Source organism: Cervus canadensis, chromosome X, assembly GCF_019320065.1.
Source record: "Cervus canadensis isolate Bull #8, Minnesota chromosome X, ASM1932006v1, whole genome shotgun sequence".
NCBI lineage: Eukaryota > Metazoa > Chordata > Mammalia > Artiodactyla > Cervidae > Cervus > Cervus canadensis.
Window position 1 is genome coordinate 113,278,214 of NC_057419.1, and position 26,005 is coordinate 113,304,218.

Consider the following 26,005-nt stretch of genomic DNA (forward strand, 5'->3'; position numbering starts at 1 on the left):
CTTCATAGTACTTGTCACAGATGCAGTTTTACATGTGTGCATGTGTGCTTATTAATATCTGTCTTTCTCACTACACTGTATGGGTAGGGACCTCATCTTTCTTTTCTCACTCACCATTGCATCCCCAGTGCCTAATACAGGGCCCATCACATGGTCGATGTCCAATATATATTTGCTAACTAACTGGACAAGTGGAAATGATGAAGGTTTGGAATGAGATGAGAGTAGTGTGGGAAATCCCAATCCTACAGCTATTGGAAAGGAAGAATTGACAGGATATATTAGCAAAGAGGTTTAAGAAATGAAGATAGAGAAGTCTCAGAGAACTTAACTTCTGCTTTTGAACTAATTGGAGAACTGTGGTGATATTTATAGAACTAGGAAAATTGGGAGAGCAGCCTTACTCAGAAGGAAAACACCCACTTCAGGCTTGGATAAGGGGAATTTGGAATGATGGTGGAAAATCTAAGTGAAAATGGTGCATAGTAAAACTCAAGACTGAGTCATAATTTTTCTGCAGTTCAAATCACCCAAAATGAAATCATGCATATTTACCATTGGGAAATTATCATTTCAAATCTACCTAGGAAGCACAACATCTATGACGTAGGAATAACTATTGTGGTAGACAACCTACTAACTTATTTCACTGTCTCAGGCATTAAAATTGCTTTTAATTTGCATGTACAGAAATTCTGAGATGTGTGTGGGATGTTCTTTGAGATTCTGTGGTCATCAGCAAATAGAATGAGTGGTGATCAGAAACCTGCAACTAGCTGTATAGATCAGTTGAAAAGTTCACACATTTATAAAAAGAAAACAAAGTGGTATAAGAAATACTTTTTACTCAATTTTCAACATTGTTTCAATTATCAGAGATTCACATCCTATCAAGCTATAACAGCACAATATTTATTTCAAGCTTTCTGCCTTCAGATTTGACCATAACTGCAAGTAAAAGAATTGTCAGGATCTTGGCTCCCATTTTTACAGATGGCTTTATCACAGCCAATTGGCTTAGCAAACCTGTTAAAGTGTCACTTATATCACATTGGAGGAGTGTGGCATCCCAGGGCCTGAATCACTCCCCATGAATGCACTAATTATTGAGAGAAGGGTTCACAATTCGCATTCCTTAACAAATGATTAATGATTGAGCTGCATTCACTTTTAGGAAAACAATAAAACACTAAATACCACAAAAGCCTAAGTTATGTTCTTTGATGCAGCATTCAAGCAGCACTGTTACAGAAACCCTTAACAAGTAATGGGAAACTCTTTCAGAACACAGAGGATGGGAATTAGGCATGGTATTTTTATCTAGAGAGGGCTGAGCTATAGATGTTAATTGTTATTAACACTTCTTGTAAGCATCTCAAAAAGAAGCAAAAGATTGAGAAAAAGAAAGACAAATGAGTTGAACAAAATTGCCAAGCAGGTGGCATTTTAAGTACCAGATATCGCTTAGGAAATAATGCAACTTTCATTTTAACTTAGGGGCTTCCCAGGTGGCTCAGTGGTAAAGAATCCACCTGCCAATGCAGGAGACGTAGGAGATAGGAGTTCAGTCCCTGGGTCAGGAAGATCCCCTGGAGAAGGGAATGACAATTCACTCCAGTGTTCTTGCCTGGGAAATCCCATGGACAGAGGAGCCTGGTGGGTTGCAGTCCATGGGGTAGCAAAGAGTCTGAGCAACTGAGCACACACACATGCACACATTTTAACTTAAAACCTGGATTTGTATATTTCAGCAAACAAATCCCATTGAATCTTTCAGATGAAATGTTTTTAGTAAAGACTCAAGTCTTCCATAATTAAATCACAGAATTTTAGAACTGCCTTGGAGATTGTATTCAATCCCCTCACTTAGAGATTAGGCCCAAAGAGGTGTAGTGTTGAGAAGATGAGAATTCCACAGGTGAAATATGTAGAGAAGAAATAAGACAGTGTACGCTGGTGCTTCAGTTATCCAGTGCCCATAAGTGCATGCCCTCAATTTACACAGAAAACCACAAACCCTGGAGAAAGAAGGGACTCTATCTAAAAGAATCAAGGGTTGGCAAACTTAAATAATAAAAGCCAGGTTGTGCAGATGCTGAACTGCTCAACAGAAAGCAATCACCCAGAACAGTCAGATACAAACTTTAGAAGAGATCATCAAAGTGCTAAACCAAAACATGAAGACACCTTGCAAGCCTTGGCATTGAAACCCATTGGGAATCCCAAATTATAGCCATGCCCTGAAACAATCTTGTTGTTTCTGTTTAAACGAACATCTTGAAAAACATCTACTTCTGCTTTATTGACTATGCCAAAGCCTTTGACTGTGTGGATCACAACAAACTGTGGAACATTCTTAAAGAGGTGGAAATACCAGACCACCTTACCTGTCTCCTGACAAATCTGCATGCAGATCAAGAAGCAACAGTTAGAACTGGACATGGAACAACGGACTGGTCCCAAATTGGGAAAGGAGTATGTCAAGGCTGTGTACTGTCACCCTGTTTGTTTAACTTATATGCAGAGTACATGATGCGAAATGCCAGGCTGAATGAAGCACAAGCTGGAATCAAGATTGCTGGGAGAAATACCAATAACCTTAGATATGCAGATGACACCACCCTTATGGCAGAAAGCAAAGAGGAACTGAAGAGCCTCTTGATGAAGGTGAAAGAGAGAGTGAAAAAGCTGGCTTAAAACTCAACATTCAAAAAACGAAGATCATGGCCTCTTGTCCCATCACTTCATAACAAATAGATGAGAAAACAATGAAAACAGTGACAGACTTTATTTTCTTGGGCTCCAAAATCACTGCAGATGGTGACTGCAGCCATGAAATTAAAAGACTCTTGCTCCTTGGAAGAAAAGCTATGACCAACCTAGATAGCATATTAAAAAGCAGAGACATTACATTGCCAACAAAGGTCCGTCTAGTCAAAGATATGGTTTTTCCAGTAGTCATGTATGGATGTGAGAGTTGGACCATATAAAGAAAGCTGAGTGCTGAAGAATTGATGCTTTTGAATTGTGGTGTTGGAGAAGACTCTTGAGAGTCCATTGGACTGCAAGGAGATCCAACCAGTCCATCCTAAAGGAAATCAGTCCTGAATGTTCATTGGAAGGACTGATGCTGAACCTGAAACTCCAGTACTTTGGCCACCTGATGAGAAGTGACTCATCTGAAAAGACCTTGATGCTGGGAAACACTGAAGGCAGGAGGAGAAGGGGATGACAGAGGATGAGATGGTTGGATGGCATCACCGACTCGATGGACCTGAGTAGGCTCTGGGAGTTGGTGATGGACAGGAAGTCTGGCATGCTGCAGTCCATGGGGTCGCAAAGAGTTGAACACAACTGAACGACGGAATGGAAATGAACTGAACTGAAACAATATTCCTTGAATAATCACTCATATCCCAAATAGAGTCGATCTAATCATGTCAGTAGCTTTTTAACCAAGAATCATGGGAATTAAAGATCTTTTCAAACTCTAAGTCTAGTAATTAATTAGAATGGTCTAGCAAACCTGTTCAATTGATGCAGAAAATTCATTTGACAAAATCCCACATCCATGCATGAAAAAATATATCTTGGCAAGTTCAGAATGGAAGGTGTTTCTATTAACTTGATAAAGATCACCAAGAAACCTACAGCTAACATCACCCATAATGGTGAAAGGCTGAATGTCTTCCCACTAACACTGGGAAACAGGCAAGGATGTCAACTCTCACCACTCTTATTCAACATAAATAGTATGGCAAGTTAGAGGCACTCCAATAAAAAAGGAAAAGAAATAGTAGGCATTGCAGATTAAGTGATTTGTCCATGCAGAAAACCTCAAGAAAACTAAAAAAAAAAGTCTCCTGAAACTTAAAAGTGAGTTTATTAAGGTGGGAGGATACAAAATTAATACAAAGTAAAGAGCTCTTAGACTTGACACCAAAAGCATGATCCACAAAAAGAATAATAATAGATTATACTTGATCAAAACTAAAAGCTTTTGCTCTGTGGAAGCCCATGTGAAAAGGATAAAAGAGTAATCTACAGATTAGTAGAAAAGATTTGCAAAACATATGTCCAACAAAAGACTAGAATATATAAAGAATTCTCAAAACTCAACAGTAAATACATCCAATTTAAAAATGGCGAATAAATTAGGAGTTCAGGATTAACATATACACACTACTACATATAAAATAGCTAAACGATAGGGACTTGTTTAGCACAGGAAACTATACTCAATATCTTGTAATAATCTATATGGAAAAGAATCTGAAGAAGAATATATATGTGTATAACTGAATCAATTTGCTGTACACTTGAAAGTAACACAACATTGTAAATTAACTATACTTTAGTTTTTAAAAAAAGAGAAAATAGGCAAAAGACATGAATAGTTCATTGAAGAGGTTATATAAATAGCAAATAATCACAGGAAAAGAGGTTCAACATTCTTAGGCATCAGGGAAATGCAAATTAAAACCACAATGTGACATCACTACAGACTTACCAGAATGGCTAAAATTGAAAAACAGTGACAATACTCAATGCTGACAAGAATGCAGAGAAACTGGACCATTCATACACTGCTGGCAGAATAGAATATGGTACAATCACTTTGGCAAACAATCTGACAATTTCATATAAAACTAAATGTTCAACTATTACAGTTTGGGGCATTCATCCCAGAGAAACAAAAACCTATTCTCACACAGAAACTTATACACAAATACTCATAGCAGAGGGTTTTTTTGGTAATAGCAAAAAATTAGAATCATCCCAGATGCCTTTTAACAGGTGAATGGCTAAACAGTGATATATCCACACCATGGAATCTTACTTTGCAGTGGAAAGAAATGAACTATGGATAAACACAACAACCTGGATGACTCTCCAGAGAATGATGCTAAGTAAAATAAAAGCCAATCCTGGGCTTCCCAGGTGGTTCAGTGGTAAAGAATCTGCCTGCCAGTGCAGGAGATGCAGGTTCGATCCCTGGTCCGGGAAGATCCAACATGCCGTGGAGCAATTAAGCCCATGTCCCACAACTATCGAGCCTATGCTTTAGAGCCCACAAACCTCAACTACTGAGCCTGTGTACTGCAACTACTGAAGCCCACGCACTCTAGAGCCCATGCTCTGCAACAAGAGAAGCCACCACAATGAGAAGCCTATGCACTGCAGCTAGAGAATAGCCCCCACTTGTCACAACTAAGAAAAATCTGCATAGCGATGAAGACCCAGCACAGCCAAAAATACAAATAAATAAATAGATAAACTTTTAAAAAACAAATCCTTAAAGGCTACATATTGTATGATTCCATTTGTTAATGTTTTTGAAATGACAAAGTTTTAGAAACAGAGGACAGATTATTTGTAATTGTCAAAGGTTAGGGATGCAAGAAGCAGAAATGTGGGGAAAGGGAGGAAGGTGGGTGTGTTTATAAAAGGGCAACATGATGGATCATTGCAGTGTTGAAACCATTAACCATTCTGTATCTTGACTGTGGCGATGGACACGCAAGCCTACACAGGTGATAGAACTGTATAGAACTTAATACACACACACACACACACACACACACACACACAAATGAGTACAAGTAAAACTAGAGAAATCTGAATAAGATCAGTGTATTGTGTCCAGGTCAATATTCTGGTTGCTTTACAAAATGTTACAACTGGGGGAAACTGGGCAAAGTGTACAAGGAATCTCCAGCTGCATGTGAACCTACAGTTATCTCAATGAAAATTCATTAAAAGAAGCAAATGCAAAAGTCCACACCCTGCAGGCAGTTGAACAATAACTGAATGTCCGTTTGTACTGGAGAGACCACAGAAGCCATGAAGAGTGGCCTCCGTCTTTGAAGGGCTTACGAACGCGTTTCATCTCATTCACCTTTTGTGAACAAGAGATCACTTGCACAAAAGACCTGCATGAGTTTTGCTGTCTCTGTATTTTAAAGTGGTGATAATCCATACTAATTCATAGAGGCCTGTGGACTTAATTGTCATTTGCTCCTTCACTTTAGACCAAATTGTATTATTGTAACCACTGGGAGATAGAGGACAGAGGTATGGAGTAGCTGAATATTCATGAGGCATTTTGTTGCAGATGTACCTGCCAACAGAATATTAAGTAGAACATTTGCTAAGGTACCAAATTCTGCTTGTGATTTGGGTATATCACCTCATATTAAATCTTTGCATTTTTCTAGACCACATTTCACATCTGATTTTTCTTTCAATCACAACCTCTGGAAATATAATTCAGAGTGTGTTTATTAGATTTGTGAGAGATAGTGGTGACCAGAAACTGTCACAGGCACATCTGCCTATGGGTTAGAAAAAATACAAAATGAGCATCTTTAAGATGATGAGGGAAAAAAATTGTTTTCAAAATGGTGTCTGTATTCAGTTACCAGGCAAGGACACAAAAAATGAATCCTGCAATAGAGAGAGAGAGATAGGCTAGAAGTTTCCATCTCTGAATCCATAGACGAATGTCACTCTGTGCAGGAGAATACAAATAAGGAGGTTTGAACGAACTTCAAACAGCCCTTGCTTATCTTTCATGATGAAAAATGAGTATTGCACAGAGAATTGATGTACAGGGGCAAAACCAAATCGCCTTTTAGCTAGAAGAGCCCATCAGAGCATCCTATCAGAGATGATAATTGGACAGAAGGCTTAATAGTGGGCTAGACAAATGTCTTAGATAGTATGTAAACTATATAATCAATCTCTGCATATTTTAAGAATGGTTAGTTCATAAAGTAATTCAAAACAGCTGGAGCATTAGATTAATTAATGGGCTTCCCTGGTGACTCAGACAGTAAAGAATCTGCCTGCAATGCAGGAGACCTGGGTTCGATCCCCGGGTCGGGAAGATCCTCTGGAGAAGGAAATGGCTACACACTCCAGTATTCTTGCTGGAGAATTCCATGGATTAATTAATAAATCTTAGCAAATCAACAGCTTCATGCACACAAGGACCTTATGCTTTGATACAGGGTAGATTTCGCAGAATTGACTCAGTTCATGTTACTTTATTCTTTTCCAAGAAGGGATTTCTCAAATGCATTAACTGAGTGATTTAATCTACATACCTTTAGGAAGACTCTTCACCTTCATACATTCCCAAGTCAGAACAAATCTTTGTTGGATCATGTGTCTGAGCTGAGATTAGGAAATTATGCTCAATATACCTAGAGAGGAATTTCAGCTTGTGATCAGTCCCTAACTGTCACTTCAAGAAATTCCGGTCACCATCCATTCCTTTTAAAAATACATTAGACTTTTGTCACATCTAAAGCCTGGAAACAACTTAAAAGTCCTTCAAAGGGAGATTATTGAATAAATTATACCATAGCTCTATTGTATATAATCAGAAAGCCCTATATTTTCTGATATTGAAATATCTCCAAAATATACTATTAAATGTAAAAAAAAATACAGAGGACTATGCTTATAGTCATGATCTCAAATGTGAAAAAGAAAAATGAAGAATATTTACACTGAAACACAGTTTTAAATTGTTTCTGCAAGGATATATAAAAAAATTAATCATTACTTTTAGGGAGAAGGACTTGGGCTAAGGGATTGAAGAGAAAGGAGACTTTTAATTTATGTCTTTATGCATTGTTTGAATTTTAACCATGCATGTCATTACTTTTAACTTAAAAACTGAATCAATTTTAATGAATAGTTTAATAAAATAACTAGCAAAAATGGTAAATCAATTTAAACCATAAAAGCTTATATCATTTTGTCTTGAAATTGTACTTTTAATCATGTTTCCTGTGAAATTACAAGCCCATGTATACCAAGATGTGTGTACAAGAAAATTCACTGTAGCATTATTTGTAACTGCAGAGTTGGAAGCAATTTAAAGGCCCATTGATGGTGAGTTAGTCAAATAAATTATAGCATACCTATATAATGGATATATTAATATGAAACCCCAAAACAAATGAGGTGGATATATTACTAAACATCTGATGTGGCCATCATATTAAGCTAAAATAAATCAAATTGCAAAACTATGTGTACATATGCATATATTATTTTTGTTTTTTAAACTATACACACACATTATAAATCCACAGGAAAAAAATTCTAAAAGAAAAATGACACCTCTGTGGAGAGGATGCAGGGTAGGTTTTACTGTATACTTAATGTACTTCTGTATTATTTGAGTTTATTTTATTCACAATATGTATCGCATTTATAATATTTTTAAATAAAGAGATGCTTTAAAACTACTCTAAAATGAAATTACTAATGATTTTGATGCTTTAAAACTACTCTAAAATGAAATTACTAATTATTAGCACCTTTGCCTTGATTATTATTTCTTAAATAATAAACACCTTTATTAAAATAAACCCTTTGTTTATTCCTGAGATATCGACAACTACAATGAATACTTGTTTATTAAACTCAAGTAGTGTTCATGGTTTTCAGCAAATGTTCCCCCAAAGCATTGTTCTCATGAATATATAAATATATACATATACAATTTATGAATAAGTAGGTTTATTGAGAATTATAACCTAGTAATGTGCTCATTACAATTTATTTTTGAAAAGTCATAATCTTTCTATGGAACATAAATAGCAATTTATTAGGCAAAAGCTGAAGCTAGACATGTAGTAACCACTTCTATTTATTCAGATAATTGCCCTCTTTTTCCCAGATGTCAGATGGCAGCATGGAGGTAGAAGAAATTCTGTGGTGTTACATTTCCTTCAGTGGGGAGCAGGCAGTGATCATAGCTGATAACCAGGTGGGTTAGCAGCAGCAGCAATTCGCTTCAAAGGAAGCTTCTAAGACAGTGTCTCATAAGATTTTGGGGGGCCACAGACTCCTTTGAGGTAGTCCTGCAAGCTGTGGAGGGTGAAAAGAATGGCTTTGCAACAGGACAGATCTTTGTTCAAATCCCTGCTATGCTACTTATTTGATGGGTGACCTTCAGCAATTTATTTAAACTCTCAGAGCCTCTCTTTCCTCATCCATAAAGTGCCTGGCACACAGCAAGGACTCAGTAAAAGGCAGCAATTATGTTATTTTAGAATATGATGAAAACTACAGACTGTCCTCGGGGGGAAAAATTCACCTTACATTTTTAGCATGGTGCATACCATCTCAAGGACTTTGCTCACCCGTCAAAGCCATTCTGCCCCTCAGGTTAGAAACCCCTGGTGTAAGGTTTGAAAAGGACATTTGAAGACACCAGAATAATAAAAATAACATTTTCTACTCCTTTAACTATTTTAGGTTGTGTTTTCTTTTGCTTGTTCATTGTATTGGATTATTTGTATATTATGTCCACCAGGAATGAATGAGAATAAGAGGATAGATTATACATCAAAAAGTGTACAAAACAGCAAAATGAATGAGGGCCATCTAACACTTTAACACTTCAGTTAGATTTAGTCATTTACCAGCAAAGTGTAGGAAAGACCATTGCCATTCATTGGCCAGATTAGGCTTTCAAAGACCACCGCTAAGTATATGGATTTAATAGAGCCATACTTCTGGTTCATTCCATCAAAGACAAAGTTACTTGAAACTGCTTTGAGTGAGCTGTTCAGCTTTAACCTACTAGTCCCTAGCTCAGTTTTTGTAAGCAGAGCCAGCCTGGACTTTTCACTTTCATTTTCAAGCCTTTACAACAGAGAAAAACCAAATGCCTTCAGGTAGTAGCTCAAAGGAAGAGCTCTCCTGTTCCTTTGTATTAGTCTGAGCTCAAAGAAATACAGAAAGCTTCCGGAATGTGCCTCTGCCATTAACTCAAACAGTTTCCAGACCATTGGTGAAAATCTATCTCCAGAGTCAGTAAAAGCCCTATTAGGCAAGGATATGGCCCCTAATCCCTCACTACCCCCTCCCAAACCCATAAGAACAGTAAATAATATTCTTCTAAGAATAAATGAACATTTCAGGAAATGAGAAAAAATTCTATCTGTATGCTGTTATCAATGACTTTGCCCACGCTTTGGCTGCTGCTGACGATGATGGAGAAGACTGGATTTGAGAAGTGGGGTCATCCAGAGAAAAACAATCTTAAGTTTCCTCCTTAAAACTCGAAAGAAAGAAATACATGTGTAATTCCAAAAACCCAAGTTTCTTACAAGAGTTTCATTCCAAATGGTTCTCCCACATCACCATTGCTTTCAAAGAAAAAATAATTGGTTTACCAATATTATTTCCCACTAAAAGGGATCGGGGTTCTTTGGTAAAATGGCTGAGTCTTGGGCTGAGTGGGAAAAGTACAAGATGAGCCTCTAACACTAATATTGTGCTAGAAACTAAGGAAGTACTCAAAAAATAATGGGAATGTGTCAAAAGGACACAAGAGCCAGATTGAAGGACTCCCACTGGCCAAATCTGGGCCAATCTGAGCATGAAACTAAAAGATAGCGACAGACTGTAACCCGTTGAATAAACTAAGAGTCCATGAGTTCATGCTAATATAAACATATAAACAACCGGAGGAATAAATAAGTAAATGTGGAAGAAGACACTTCCTCACAATAGAATACTAACTAATAAATAAGGGAAAATGATGGAGTTCTAAAAATCATCATTTTGTAGTCACTATAATAATAAGTGATTGAGGCATGAATCATCAATAGATATAAAACTACTGGGTGAAAGTTTAATAAGAACAGGATATTGACATAGTTTCCAAATATCTCCCAGGAAATTACTTAATTACAAAGGAAAAAAATAGTAACTTTGCAGTGGAGAAATCTAACAGTCATTATCAGAAACAATTGATCAAAGTTTCCATCAGCAGTAATGAGACCAATCGGCATCATGAAAGGCAGGGAAAGACAAAGGATCTGTTCCAGATAGAATCTGTAAAGATTCATAACTAAATCAAATGTATGATCTGAATTGGATCCTGGACCAAGTAAAACAAGAGAAATTATTAGGACAATTGGATAAATTTCAATATGGACTATGAATTAGATATTAGTATTGTATCAATGTAAAACTTCCTGATTTTGACCACTGTACTGTGGTTATGTAAGAGAATTTCCTTATTCTCAGGGAATTGCACACCGAGATACTAAGGGATTGAAATGAAGTCTTATATCTGCAACTTAATCTCAAATTATTAGGAAATAATTTGTGTGTATGTGTGTGAGGGGGTGGGTGTGAGAGAGAGTGTGTGTGTGGAGTGGGGGAAAATAAGGAGAGTGAGAGGGAGAAAGTTAAAACATATGAGGAAATTGGAACAGTCAGTGAAGTTGGGTAGAGAATATACAGAAATGTTTTGTCCTATTCTTGCGATTTTTCTGTAAATTTGAAATCATATCAAAATACAAAACAGAAAATAACATTTGCTTTAAGTTAAAAGAAAAATGACAAAACTGGGGCTACTTTAGGCCCCTCTGAGGAAGACAGAACCTGAGCCTAGGAGTGGGTTGTTTAGAGTAACGAACAGAAGAGTTCTGTACCATCACTACCTTTGCTAAGAAAGACAATTCGTCAGTTACTCACAGCAGTTCAGTTTCACATCAATAGTTGGAATGATCTTGTTGATGAGCCAAACATCTTTTTCCCAACTAAACACATTTCTGTTCAGACACTTCATAAACTCTTCATTTCCCAGGATGTGGTCCCAGAGTTGAAAGTAGCACAAGCTGCTGGTGAACCTAGGAACCAGGCCTTGAACCTGGTCATTACCTTTCTTGAGAAAATGTCCTAGAACCAGAGTCCTATTAGGCGCTAGGTTTTGTGGTTGATCCATAATTATTAGTATCCTTTTCTTATTCAGGAAGAGCTCTAATCTGCCTTTCACACCACTCCATACCAACCATACTGTGTGCCACTGAAATGGAATCAGGTGGTAACAGATGTGAAAGGTCTTGCCAAATTTGTACATGATTAGCTGCTGATGATCTCCCGAGAGTTCAAGTTCTATGTCTTCTCTGCCCAGGAAAGTATTATTAGTAATGTAGGAGAAAGCCATACAATCACTTGATTTGACACTCACAAATCGCAGGTCAAGGCCTACTGTGAATTGACTTAGTTCAGGAATATTGTTGGTCAGGCTTACATATGTGTCAGCTTTGCCATAAAAATCCAGCCTTTTTCCTTTTAGTGAGAGTGCATCTGTTCACATTTGGGGGAAGGGAAAAGAGAAAACAAATGAAATTTCAGTAAGCAAAAAAAATAATTTTAACATCTTCCTTAGCCATAGAGTCAAATCCAGGTTGTACAAGACTATTATGAGTCAATACCGGTGCACATAAGCTGAAAGAGTAGATATAAAAAAAAAAATCACCTCTATTTGACATGTGACTTTATTTTGGCAGAAGAGCTTCTTCCTAATTATATTTAGCCTGGGATAGAATGAAAAGTTAGATTAGTGTTCCCAGAGGCCACAGCACACACCAACTGAACAATCTGGGGGAGGGGGCAGTTAGAAGTGTATGGCTAGTGGTGGGGAGAGGCCAGGAAAAGGCAGCACGGACTTAAAATTTGCTGCACATAATACTCACTCATACAATCAAAAGATGACCATTTCCATCTACCTAACTGCCTTATTATATTCACATTGCAACAGCAATTTATTTCTCCAATGCCTTTCGCTGATCCAAATTACCTGATTTATTCTGCCTCTGGAGATGGCTTCTCACTGAGGCACTGACAGGGGCCTGAAGGATGGACAACACTGGAGCTGCAGGGCTTCTGTTTGCATTCAGGAGGGGTGCAGTGGCACTGCCCGGAGTGCAACCTGATTCCCTCCTACCATTTCTTCACTAAGAGGGCTGCAGCAGCTCTAAGAGGCTCAAGATGGCCATGGACCTGGTTGCCATTGACTTTGGACTCAGACGACCTGGGTTGGAATCCCAGCTCTGACGCTCTTCAGGTAGGTCACTTTGAGCAAGTAACCTAATCTCCCAATGCGTCAATGTTTGCTTCAGTAAAATGGGAATTTAGGGCCACAAAGTTGCATGAATGCACAACCCAGGGTCACCACCAAATAAGTCTCCTACCTATCAGCCTTACAAGATTGATTGAGGATTAAGTGAGATGATGTGTGTTCTCAAACATTACTGAAGGACATGTGCATTGGTCCAGTCTTTCGGCAGGCAATTTGGCAGGATCTATGAAGGACAGAATAAAGGACAGAAATGGTATGGACCTAACAGAAGCAGAAGATATTAAGAAGAGGTGGAAAGAATACACAGAAGAACTATACAAAAAAGGTCTTCATGACCCAGATAATCACGATGGTATGATCACTCACCTAGAGCCAGACATCCAGGAAAGCGAAGTCAAGTGGACTTTAAGAAGCATCACTATGAACAAAGCTAGTGGAGGTGATGAAATTCCAGTGGAGCTATTTCAAATCCTAAAAGATGATGCTGTGAAAGTACTGCACTCAATATGCCAGCAAATCTGGAAAACTCAGGTGTGGCCACAGGGCTGGAAAAGGTCAGTTTTCATTCCAATCCCAAAGAAAAGCAGTGCCAAAGAATGCTCAAACGACTGCACGATTGCACTCATCTCATATGTTAGCAAAATAATGCTCAAAATTCTCCAAGCCAGGCTTTAACAGTACGTGAACCATGAACTTCCAGATGTTCAAGCTGGATTTAGAAAAGGCAGAGGAACCAGAGATCAAATTGCCAATATCTGTTGGATCATCGAAAAAGCAAGAGAGTTCCAGAAAAACTTCTGCTTTATTGACTATGCCAAAGCCTTTGACTGTGTGGATCACAACAAACTGTGAAAAATTCTTCAAGAGATGGGAACACCAGACCAACTGACCTGCCTCTTGAGAAATCTGTATGCAGTTTAAGAAGCAATAGTTAGAATTGGACATGGAACAACAGACTGGTTCCAAATTGGGAAAGGAGTACATCAAGGCTGTATATTGTCATCCTGTTTATTCAACTTCTATGAAGAGTACATCATGAGAAACACTGGGCTGGAAGAAGCACAAGCTGGAATCAAGATTGCCAGGAGAAATATCAATAACCTCAGATATGCAGATGACACCACCCTTATGGCAGAAAGTGAAGAAGAACTAAAGAGCCTCTTGATAAAAGTGAAAGAGGAGAGTGAAAAAGTTGGCTTAAAACTCAACATGATCTGAGAAAACTAGGATCATGGCATCTGGTCCCATCACTTCATGGCAAAGAGATGGGGAAACAATGGAAACAGTGACAGATTTTATTTTGGGGAGCTCCAAAATCATTGCAGATGGTGACTGCAGCCATGAAAGTAGAAGACTCTTGCTCCTTGGAAGAAAAGCTATGACCAATCTAGACAGCATATTAAAAAGCAGGAACATTACTTTGCCAACAAAGGTCTGTCTAGTCAAGGCTATGGTTTTTCCAGTAGTCGTGTATGGATGTGAGAGCTGGACCATAAAGAAAGCTGAATGCCAAAGAATTGATGCTTTTGAACTGTGGTGTTGGAAAAGACTCTTGAGAGTCCCCTGGACTCCTTACAAGGAGACCCAACCAGTCCATCCTAAAGGAAATCAGTCCTGAATATTCATTGGAAAGACTGATGCTGAAGCTGAAACTCCAGTACTTTGGCCACCTAATAGGAAGAACTGACTCATTTGAAAAGACCCTGATGCTGGGAAAGATTGAAGGTGGGAGGAGAAGGGGACAACAGAGGATGAGATGGTTGGATGGCATCACTGACTCAATGGACATGAGTTTGAGTAAACTCCGGGAGTTGGTGATGGACAGGGAGGCTTGGCGTGCTGCAGTCCATGGGGTCGCTAAGAGTTGGACATGACTGAGCGACTGAACTGAACTGAACAAGGATATTTATTGCAGCATTGTTTGTAATTGAGAAAAAAATAGGAAAATCTCTATGTCTACCAAAAAGTGACTAGTTAATCGTCATCTGTATACAATGGAGTCATAAAACAAAGTAGATGTATAGAGTCATGGAGAGATTTCCAAAGTTTACTATTATGTGAAATGGGAGTTACATAAATGGCGGAAAGTATTATCTATGTGCCAGATCCTATTTCAAAAATAAGAGAAAAGTGTGTGTGCTGGCAAACACTAGAAAAAATCTGAAAGAATATATACCAAACAGATAAGAATGAGTATCTTTAGGTTTGAGGGTTTAGGGGAATTTTTACTTTCTCTGTTATTTATTTCAATGTTTGCAATCTTTATAAATAAGGCATTACATTTCTAATCAGAAAAAAAGATGGATGTGTGGATAAATGATAGATAGAAACCACTTGTGGCCATACTTGGGGTTCTGCAGATAGAGGTAACTTCTGCTTGTGTGTGTGTGTTAGTCACTCAGTCATGTCCGACTGTTTGTGTCCCCATGGACTGTAGCCTGCAAGGCTCCTCTGTCCATGGAATTCTCCAGTCCACAATACTGGAGTGGATTGCCATTTCCTTTTCCAGGGGATCTTCCCAACCCAGGGATTGAAGCCGGGTCTCCTGCATTGCAGGCAGAATCTTTACCATCTGGGCTACTTTGAGCAGAAATGTGGTATAGTGAAATCCATAAAGGCCAGATTCAAGCCCCAGTTTTAACCCTTCCCTAGCTGCATGAACATGGGAAATGAATGCAGGTAAAAGCATTCAAATATTTTAAAATGTCTTACTAAAGTATAGTTGATTTACAATGTTGTTTAGCTTCAGGTGCACAGCAAAGGGATTCAGATACATATATATATATAGAACTGAATACACACACACACATTCTTTTCCAGATTTTTTTCCATTATAGATTATTATAAGACATTGAATATAATTCCCTGTGTTATATGGTTATCTATGCTGCATATAATAGTGTGTATATAGTGTGTACATGTTATTCCTAAATTCCTAATTTATCCCTCTCCCATGTGAAAGCTTTTAAGACAGTATCTGGCACATAGTGAGCACTATATGAATGTTAAATAAACTAACATCACTTCTCTATGTCTCGTTCCTCCATGGTAAAACAGGAGGAATAATGACCTACCTTGGAGGGATGTTATGAAAGTAGATGCACAAAACCACAATGAGGTACCATTACATACCAGTCAGGATGGCTGCTATCCAAAAGTCTACAAGCAATAAATGCTGGAGAGGCTGTGGAGAAAAGGGAACCCTCTTACACTGTTGGTGGGAATGCAAACTAGTACAGCTGCTATGGAGAACAGTGTGGAGATTCCTTAAAAAACTGGAAATAGAACTGCCATATGACCCAGCAATCCCACTGCTGGGCATACACACTGAGGAAACTAGATCTGAAAGAGATACATGCACCCCAATGTTCATCGCAGCACTGTTTATAATTGCCAGGACATGGAAGCAACCTAGATGCCCATCAGCAGACGAATGGATAAGGAAGCTATGGTACATACACACAATGGAATATTACCCAGCCATTAAAAAGAATTCATTTGAATCAGTTCTAATGAGATGGATGAAACTGGAGGCCATTATACAGAGTGACATAAGCCAGAAAGAAAAACACCGATACAGTATACTAACACATATATATGGAATTTAAAAAGATGGTAAAGATAATCCCATATGCAGGACAGAAAAAGAGACACATATGTACAGAACAGACTTTTGGACTCTGTGGGAGAAGGCGAGGGTGGGATGTTCTGAGAGAACAGCACTGAAATAAGTATACTATCAAGGGAGAAACAGATCACCAGCCCAGGTTGGATGCACCAGACAAGTGCTCAGGGCTGATGCACTGGGAAGACCCAGAGGGATGGGATGGGGAGGGAGGTGGGAGGGGGATCGGGATGGGGAACACATGTAAATCCATGGCTGATTCATGTCAATGTATGGCAAAAACCACTACAATATTGTAAAGTAATTAGCCTTCAACTAATAAAACTAAATGAAAAAAAAAGAGAAAGTAGATGCAATAAGTAACAAGTTCAGGCAATAACTAACGCTTCAGTCACATATGTGAGAAAGTTGATAAACTGTAAAGCCCCATGTAAATGTCAGCTGCCCTGTTTGCCATTGTTATCATGAGAGGTCTCTTCTCCCACCAGCTCTTTCACGCCCTCACACATGCAAGCACATCCACACTGAGCCCTTTCTGCAGCCTCCACGCCCCAAGTAGGGCTCCAAGGAGGCCGGGCTCTGATGAGGTGGGACAGGAGCTTTGTCCTTCTGTTTGGCCAGCCAACCAGCATTCTCTGCTGGGCCTCTCCAGTGCCTGCTTCAAAGCCACTTGTGTCTTTGCATATGATTAAACTATCCACTGCAGATGTCTGCTTGGATGCTGCCATCTGTTCCCTGGCAATTTTCAAGTTCAAATTGCATGATTGCTCCCCTGAAGTGTGTTCTCTCTTGATTTGGCTCCTCTGTGTCTCTTCGCCTCTACCCTCTGTTTCCTTTTATTTTAAATTACATTTATTGTTTCTCCCACTTCAAAAAAAAGAAGTGTTTTTTCCATTATAAAAGTGATACTGTACATGCTTTTTAAAAGAAAAAAATGGGAAGTATTAGAAAGTAAAAAGATAACAAAGTCAGCCAGTGTCCCACCACCCAGAGACAACCACTGTAAACATTTTACAATATTTGCTTTGTTCCATACATGGTTTTTGCTTGTTTCTTTGTTACTGAGAACATATTGTGTGAAAAATGTGGTGCCCTGCTTTCCTCACTTAACATTATGACATATGTGTTCTCCATGTTAGGAAAACCCTATCATAAACCTCATTTCAGTGACAAAGTTACAGCCACCAGGAGTACCAGGCACCATTGTATTTGTTTTGATAAAACACAAATAACATAAAATTCACCATTTTACTCATTTTAAAGTGTACAATTCAGTGACATTTAATACATTCACAATGGTGTACAAACATCTCTATTATCTATTTCCAGAACTTTTCATCACTCCCAAAGGAAACCCTGTACCAGTTAAGCAGTCACTCTCCTCAGCTTGGCCCCTGGCAACCACTAATCTGCTTTCTGTCTCTGTGGATTTGCTTATTCTAGACAGTTCATACAAATGAAATCATACAATGTGGCTTTTTGTGTCTGGCTTATTTCACTTAGCATAATGTCTTAAAGGTTCATCCATGTCATAGCATGTGTCAGTACTTCATTCTTTTATATGGCTGAATAATATTCCATTGCATGGGTATACCACATTTTAAAAATTAATCTATTAATGGGGCGTCTGCACATCTTGTGAGAACTTGAACAGCCTATGTGACCTGGGCTAAGCAAAAGTTGGGTCTCTTTTTCGTGGCGCCTCGGAGCCTGTTGGCTGCTTCAGAATGAAGCTGAGCATCTCTTTCCCGGCCACTGGCTGCCAGAAGCTCATTGAAGTGGACGATGAACGAAAACTTCGTACCTTCTACAAAAAGCGTATGGCCACAGAAGTTGCTGCTGACATTCTGGGTGAAGAATGGAAGGGTTACATGGTCCAAATCAGTGGCGGGAACGATAAGCAGGGTTTCCCCATGAAGCAGGGTGTCTTGACCCATGGCCGAGTTCACCTGCTACTGAGTAAGGGGCATACCAAGGAGGACTGGAGAGACAAAGTGCAAATCTGTACGGGGTTGCATTGTGGATGCCAATCTGAGTGTTCTCAATTTGGTCATCGTGAAAAAAGGGGAGAAGGATATTCCTGGACTCACTGATACTACAGTGCCTCGTCGCCTGGGTCCCAAAAGAGCTAGCAGAATCCGCAAACTTTTCAGTCTCTCTAAAGAAGATGATGTCCGCCAGTATGTTGTGTGAAAGCCCCTAAACAAAGACGGTAAGAAACCTAGGACTAAAGCACCCAAGATTCAGCGTCTCGTGATTCCACGAGTTCTGCAACACAAACACCGACACGTATTGCTCTGAAGAAACAGCGTACTAAGAAAAACAAAGAAGAGGCTGCAGAATATGCTAAACTTTTGGCCAAGAGAATGAAGGAGGCCAAAGAAAAACGGCAGGAACAGACTGCCAAGAGACGGAGGCTGTCCTCTCTGAGAGCTTCTACTTCTAAGACTGAGTCCAGTCAAAAATGAGATGTTCTAAGAGTAACAAATAAATAAGATCAGACATAAAAAAAATCTATTAATGGATATTTGGGTTGTTTCTACGTTTTGGCTATTATGAATAATGCTGCTATGAACTTTCATGCTATTTGTTGTGCTTGAACATGTTTTCATTGCTTTTGTGCGTATACCTAGGAGTGGGTCATATAGTAATTTTATGTTTAACTTACTGAGTAACAGCCAAACTGTTTTCCACTGGCAATCTATGAGGGTTCCAACTTTACCTCCTTGCCAACCATTGTTTTCTGGGGTTTAAAAAATATTATAGCCATCCGACAGGGTGTGAGTGGCATATCATTGTGAGTTTGATTTGCATTTCCCTAACGACTAATGCAGAGAAGGCAATGGCACCCCACTCCAGTACTCTTGCCTGGAAAATCCCATGGATGGAGGAGCCTGGTGGGCTGCAGTCCATGGGGTCACTAAGAGTTGGACGCGACTGAGCGACTTCACTTTCACTTTTCATTTTCATGCATTGGAGAAGGAAATGACAACCCACCCCAATGTTCTTGCCTAGAGAATCCCAGGGACGGGGGAGCCTGGTGGGTTGACGTCTATGGGGTCGCATAGAGTCGGACACGACTGAAGTGACTTAGCAGCAGCAGCAACGACTAATGATATTGACCATCTTTTCATGTGTTTGTTGGCTATTTACATATCTTCTTTGGCGAAAAGTCTATTGAAGTCCATTGCCCATTTTTAAAAATGGGTTGTCTTTTTATTGTTGAGTTATAAGCACTCTTAATGTATTCTGTGTACTAGGACCTTATGAAATATGTTGAAATAGATGACCTGCATATATTTCCCCTTCTGTAGGCTCTTTTTTTCTTCTTCTTTTCTTTTTTGGCCATGCCATGGAGCATGTAGGATCTTAGTTCCCCAACTAGGGATAGAACTCATGTCCCCTGCAACAAAATTGCAGAGTCCTAACCACAGAACTGCCAGGGGCTTCCTGGGTGGTGCTAGAGGTAAAAAATCTGCCTGCCAATGCAGGAGATGCAAGAGATGCAGGTTCGGTTCCTGGGTTAGGAAGATCCCCTGGAGGAGGACATGGCAACCCACTCCAGTATTCTTGCCTGGAAAATTCCATGGATAGAGGAGCCTGGAAGGCTACAGTCCATGGGATTGCCAAGAGTCAAATACTGAACACAGCACAGCAACCACTGAACTGCCAGGGAAGTCCCTGTGGGCTGTCTTTTAACTTTCTTGATAATGTCTTTTGATGCACTGAAGATTTTAATTTTGATGAAGTATAATTTACCTATTTTTCTTTTGTTCTTGTTCTTTTGGTGTCATTTCTAAAAATCTACTGTCAAATCTACTCCAAGGTCATGATGATTTACCTCTATGCTTTCTAATAAAAATTTTATAGTTGTAGTTCTTATATTTAGCTCTTTCATACATGTTAATTTTTGTATATGGTATGAACTTTATTCTTTTACCTGTGTTTACATGTATTTTTGTGTATACAATGGGTATATGTTTGTATATCCAGTTTTCCCATCACTTTTTGTTGAAGATTACTTTTCCTCATTGAATGGTCTTGGTACCCTTGAGACCATTCAATGAGGAAAAAGTAATTAATTGACCAGATGTGTATGGGTTTCTTTCTGGATTCTAATTCTGTTCCATTAATCCATGTCTATCCTTATGCCAATAAGGTATTGTTTTGATCATTGTAGCTTTGTAAGCTTTTAAATCAGGAGGTATGAGTCTTCTAATTTTGTTCTTTTTCAAGGGTGTGTTGCCTATTCAGTGCTCCTTGCAACTCCATATGAATTGTGGGATCTGTTATTCCATATTTGTAAAAAAAGAGCATTGGAATTTTGATAGGGTTTGCATTGAATCTAGAGATCTCTTTGGGGTATATGCTATCTTAATATTAAATCTATAAACATGGGAGCTTTTCCATTTATTTAGGTCTTCTTTATTTTAGCAGTGTTTGTGGTTTAAGTGTAGAAATCTTTCACCTACTTGGTTAAATTTATTCCTAGGCATTTTATTCTTTTAGATAGTATTGTAAACAAAATTTTTTCCTAATTTCATTTCAGATGCTCATTGCTGGTGCATAGAAATATGACTAATTTGTGTATGTTGATATTGTATCCTGCAACTTTACTGAGTATCTTTGCTAACTTAAATATCCTTTTTTTTTTTATTCCTGAGGATGTTCTTTATGTAAGATTATACTATCTGTGAATATAGTTTTACTTTTTCTTTCCAGTTTGGATGTCTTGTTTCTTTTTCTTGCCCAATTGCTTTGACTAGAACTTCCAGAATAATATTGAATAGAAGTGGTGAAAATGGATATTCTAGTATTGTTCCTCATCTAAAGGAAAAGCTTTCAGTTTTTCACCATTAAAAATTATGTTCACTATGGGGTTTTCATAGATGCCCTTTACAAGTTGAGGAAGTTATGTCCTATTTCTAGTGTGTTGAATGCTTTTATCATGAAAGGGTGTTGGATTTTTTCAAATAGTTTTTCTACATCAATTAATATGATCATGTGTCTTTTCCCTTCAATCTATTCATGCAGTGTATTGTACTGATATGTTAATTTTATATGTTGAACCACCTTTGCATTCCTGACATAAATTCCACTTGTCAGGGTAGATAATCCTCTTAATATGCAACTGGATTTTGTCTGTTAGTATTTTGTTAAGAATTTTTGCATCTGAGACAGGGTGCTCAGGGCCGGAGCACTGGGATGACCCTGAGGGATGGGATGGAGAGGGAGGTGGGAGGGGGGTTCAGGATGGGGAACACATGTACACCCATGGCTGATTCATGTCAATGTATGGCAAAAACCACTACAATACTGTAATTAGCCTCCAATTAAAATAAATTAATTAATTAAAAAAAGAATTTTTGCATCAAAATTCATATGGGATATTGATCTGTATTTTCTTTTCTCAGGATGTCTTTATCTATCAGCTACCATTTTTAAACTCTCTAGCAGATTGATATAGCAAGATCATGCCCCAGGTCTTTCTCTAGCAGAGCCTGAGGGAAAATAATATTCTTGCCACAATAGTTATTCAGTATGTAATTTTGTTTTTTGCTAAATTCCAAAGCTTGGCCTGATGATGTCAAGTTTAAGCAATTTTTAAGCAGAATTGAATTCACTGAGCACTAAACAATGCCAGTTTCCCCCAGAATGCTCCTGCTTTTTATTATCTGATTTTCAGAGCAGTGGTATAACTGGAGCCTTGGCCCCTACTGCCAGTTTCCAGTGCCCAGCATAACGATTGGCACATAGTAGGTCCTTTATTGCTATATACTGAATACAATGGTTGTGCCCTGTATTAGGGCACTGAGTTGGAAGCTAACAAGTAGATAGATGGAGGGCTGTCCATTGTGCAAAAGTTATCAGCGATGTGGGTGAAGCATCCGGCATAGGATGACAAATTCTGAACTACAAACTGAACTTGTGTGCCCTGCCCTCTGTTTTAGAAAATCTTTGGCAAAATATCAGGAGAGAGTTCACTCTCCCTATCAGACCCCAAAAGTAACAAACACATTCATTGTAAAAGTCAGTGAGGGAATTCGTTGGCAGACCAGTGGTTAGGACTTGGTGCTGTCACTGCTGTGACCCAGGTTTAATCCCTGGTCGAGGAACTAAGGTCCTGCAAGTAGCACAGCCAAAATTAAATAGATGATAGATAGATAGACAAATTTTAAAAAATAAAATAAGTAAAAGACAGTGAATAAAAATTCTAGGGACTTTCCTGGTGGTCCAGTGATTGAGAATCCACACTTCCACTGCAGGGGGCACGGGTTAGACCCTGCGTTGAGGAACAGGACCCTACATGCCATGTGGCCACACACACAAAAAAATTAGAACCCTAAGAGGTAGATAATCAGAATGATTTTTTTCAGCAAAGTCCCTTTGTTTTCTGAAGACAGGATTAGTAATCATCAGATATATTCTATACTTGCTTTCCTGTCCTCTCTTGGTAAAGATTCTCCTTGAACTGTTAAAGTGTTTCTAAGGTTAGGGGACTGAGATTTCAGGAACACTGCTCTGCACCATCTTAGGAGGAGTGAACAAATGGGGTTCCTCCCTGGCTAGGCACTGTGGGCATGACCTGGTCACTGTTTACCCCCCATAAAAAAACTTGCTTTCCTCTACACAAGAGTTCTGATCCAGAGACCCTGACCGAGTGTCTGAGTGGAATAAGTTGCCAGGGAGCTGTAAGCAAAGTACCATAAACAACAGAAATGTATTGTCTCACAGTTCCGGAGGCTAGAAGTCTGAGGTCAAAGTGTAGGCAGGGTCGTTTCCTTCTGAGGCCCCTGAGGGAAAAATCTGTTCCTGGCCTCTCTCCTAGTTTCTGGTGGTTTACTGGCAATATGGGGTGTTCCGTGGCTTCTGCTGCATCACCCTAATTTCTGCCTTTATCCTCTCATGGCTTTCTTCTTGTGTGCCTGTCTGTGTCCAAATGTCCCCTTTGTATAAGGACCACCAGTCATATTGGATTAGGGGTCCATACTACTACAGTATAACTTCATCTTTTTAATAATGTACTAATTACGTTTGTAATGACCCTATTTCCAAACATGGTCACATTCTCAGGTGCTGAGGGTTAAGACTTCAACATATGAATTGTGGGAGGGATACAATTCAACTCATAATACTGTGTAAGTTTCAAAGCCCAGCTAACCACCTGGCAATACCTCCTGTCCAAGGAGGGGCAGGAATCAGAGCTGATTTGAGGGAAGGGGCTCCCTAGAGTCGTTGGTTGTACCAATCCTGTAAAGAATCTGCCAATTCTGAAGGTAAATATTCTGCCAAGGGTATACCATGCCTGCCTCAATGAAGGAAATGTCATTACTCATAAAAGGGCTCTTCTGGCTCTCAGTACACAAATCTTTGCAAAATAATATCCAAGAGCATTGAAAAATTTAGTAGCCCAGCCTTGGCTGTTTAAGTAGATATAGTAGATACATGCTGGATACTGGGGAGCTCCATGACCCACATCACTGTGGCCATCATGTAGACAACCATCCACATGATGATGGCTACTGCCATCTACTGCCTATACTTCCCTCTGGTCTTGTGAGCAACCAACTATTCTTTAGATAAACCCTTGTACACTGTTTATGAGATTGCAAATTGGTGCAGTCGCTATGGAAAACAGTGTGGAGCTCCTCAAAAAACTAAAAATAGAGTTACCATATGACCCAGCAATTCCACCATCTGGTATATATTTGGAAAAAATGAAAACACTGATTAGAAAAGATACATGCACCCAGTGATCAAAGTAGCACTATTCACATAGCCAAAATATGGAAGGAACCTAAGTGTCCACTGACAGATGAACAGATAAAGAAGATGTGGTACTTATGGTACTATTTCCAAACTGAATCTTAATACTGATACAGCTTAATGAGGCAAAGGTATCCTAACAATGTTGGTATTACTAATATTTTGATATTATTGACAATAATATTTTATATAAGTATTAACATTTTTTAAAAGATGTGTATATATACACTCATATACACACAATGGAATATTATGCATCCATAAAAAGAATGAAATTCAGCCACTTGCAGCAACTCAGATGGACCTAGAGAATATTATGTTTAGTGAAATAAGTCAGACAGAGAGAGATACAGTATGATATCATTTATACATGGACTCTAAAAAGTAACATAAATGAATGTATATGCAAAACAGACTCATAGATATAGGAAATAGACAAGCAGTGGAGGAAGGGATAATATAGGAGTAGGGTATTAATTACACATTATCATGTACAAAATAAGCTACAAGGATATATTATATAGCACAGGCAATTCTAGTCATTATCTTGTAATAACTCTTAATGGATTATAATCTGTAAAAATATTGTCACTATGCTGTACAGCTGAAACTAATATAATACTGTAAATCAATTATACTTCAATAAATTTTAACTAATTAAAACAGATGGTATACTAACCTGGAACTTTACATATAGAAAAAAATTTCCTACCATCAATGAATAAATTTGCCCCCTACAAATGTAAAAACAAAAATGAAAAAAACAGATCTTCCATATACAGAAGCATCCAACTTTGAGCCTCATTTCTCTCACCAGTCCAGTCACAGAGTTATCCAACATGGCCTCTCCTCCAGACCATGTATGTGGCTTTCCAAGAGGCAGAGGAATCACCTTACAAAGGTAATGAGATTGTCCCTTCAAATCTTGCATCCAAGGCCCAGTCTCACTCAACAAAATAGATATTCTTATTCATAAAGCCAGAAGCATCCTGGAACATTCATTTACTCAACAATGATGGTCATTGAGCCCTGATTATGTGGCAGTGTTGGAATACAGTGATTGAGTGAACACATTGTCCACACCAAGTCCCTGGCCTTAACATTCCAGAGAGAGAGAGAGACAATCACTCAACAAGAGAATTACGAACTCTAAACTGTGCTCTGAAGGAAATTAAAAGGCTGATGAGCTAGAAAGTGGGGGAGGGTGGATCAGGAATGCTTACATTCAATCAGACAGTTAAGGATGACCTCTCTGAAGAAGAGTCACGTTAGTCCTAGGAGATGAAAAAGAGCTAGGGTTACAAAGATGTGAAGTAAGAGCAACCCAGACATGGGTAATAGTATGTGCAAAGGCCTTGAGATGGGACTGTGCTGGCCACACTCGAGGACTAGGAAGGTGTGTCTGGAGTGAGAGAGAGGAAGTGTGGTAGGAAATGAGGCCCAAGAGGCACTGGGAAACCAGACCATGCAGCGCTCTTTAGGGCTAATTACAAGAGTATCCTAATTGTGATGGAGATGGACTGACAAGTTTTGAGTAAGAGTGACTGACTTAGTACTTTAAAGGCTTTCTCTGATTGCTCTGTTGAGAACAGGCTATCAAAGAGCAAAAGTAAAAGCTGGGACCGACAAGTCCATTCCCTGTGTCTGCGTCTCTATTCCTGCCCTGAAAATAGATAGCTAGTGGGAAACAGCTGGACAGCACAGGGAGC

General features: G+C 38.9%; 1 protein-coding gene and 1 pseudogene across 1 annotated transcript in view; one reads left to right on the forward strand and one right to left on the reverse strand.

Moving 5' to 3' along the window:
* The window catches only part of ADGRG4 (adhesion G protein-coupled receptor G4), a 107,092-nt gene that overhangs the window by 75,697 nt on the left and 5,390 nt on the right, over positions 1-26,005 (reverse strand). Inside the window, 1 exon segment of the mRNA XM_043459825.1 lies at positions 11,515-12,129. Coding sequence (XP_043315760.1) covers positions 11,515-12,129 — 615 coding nt within the window.
* On the forward strand, positions 18,257-19,034 carry LOC122435031 (annotated as a pseudogene).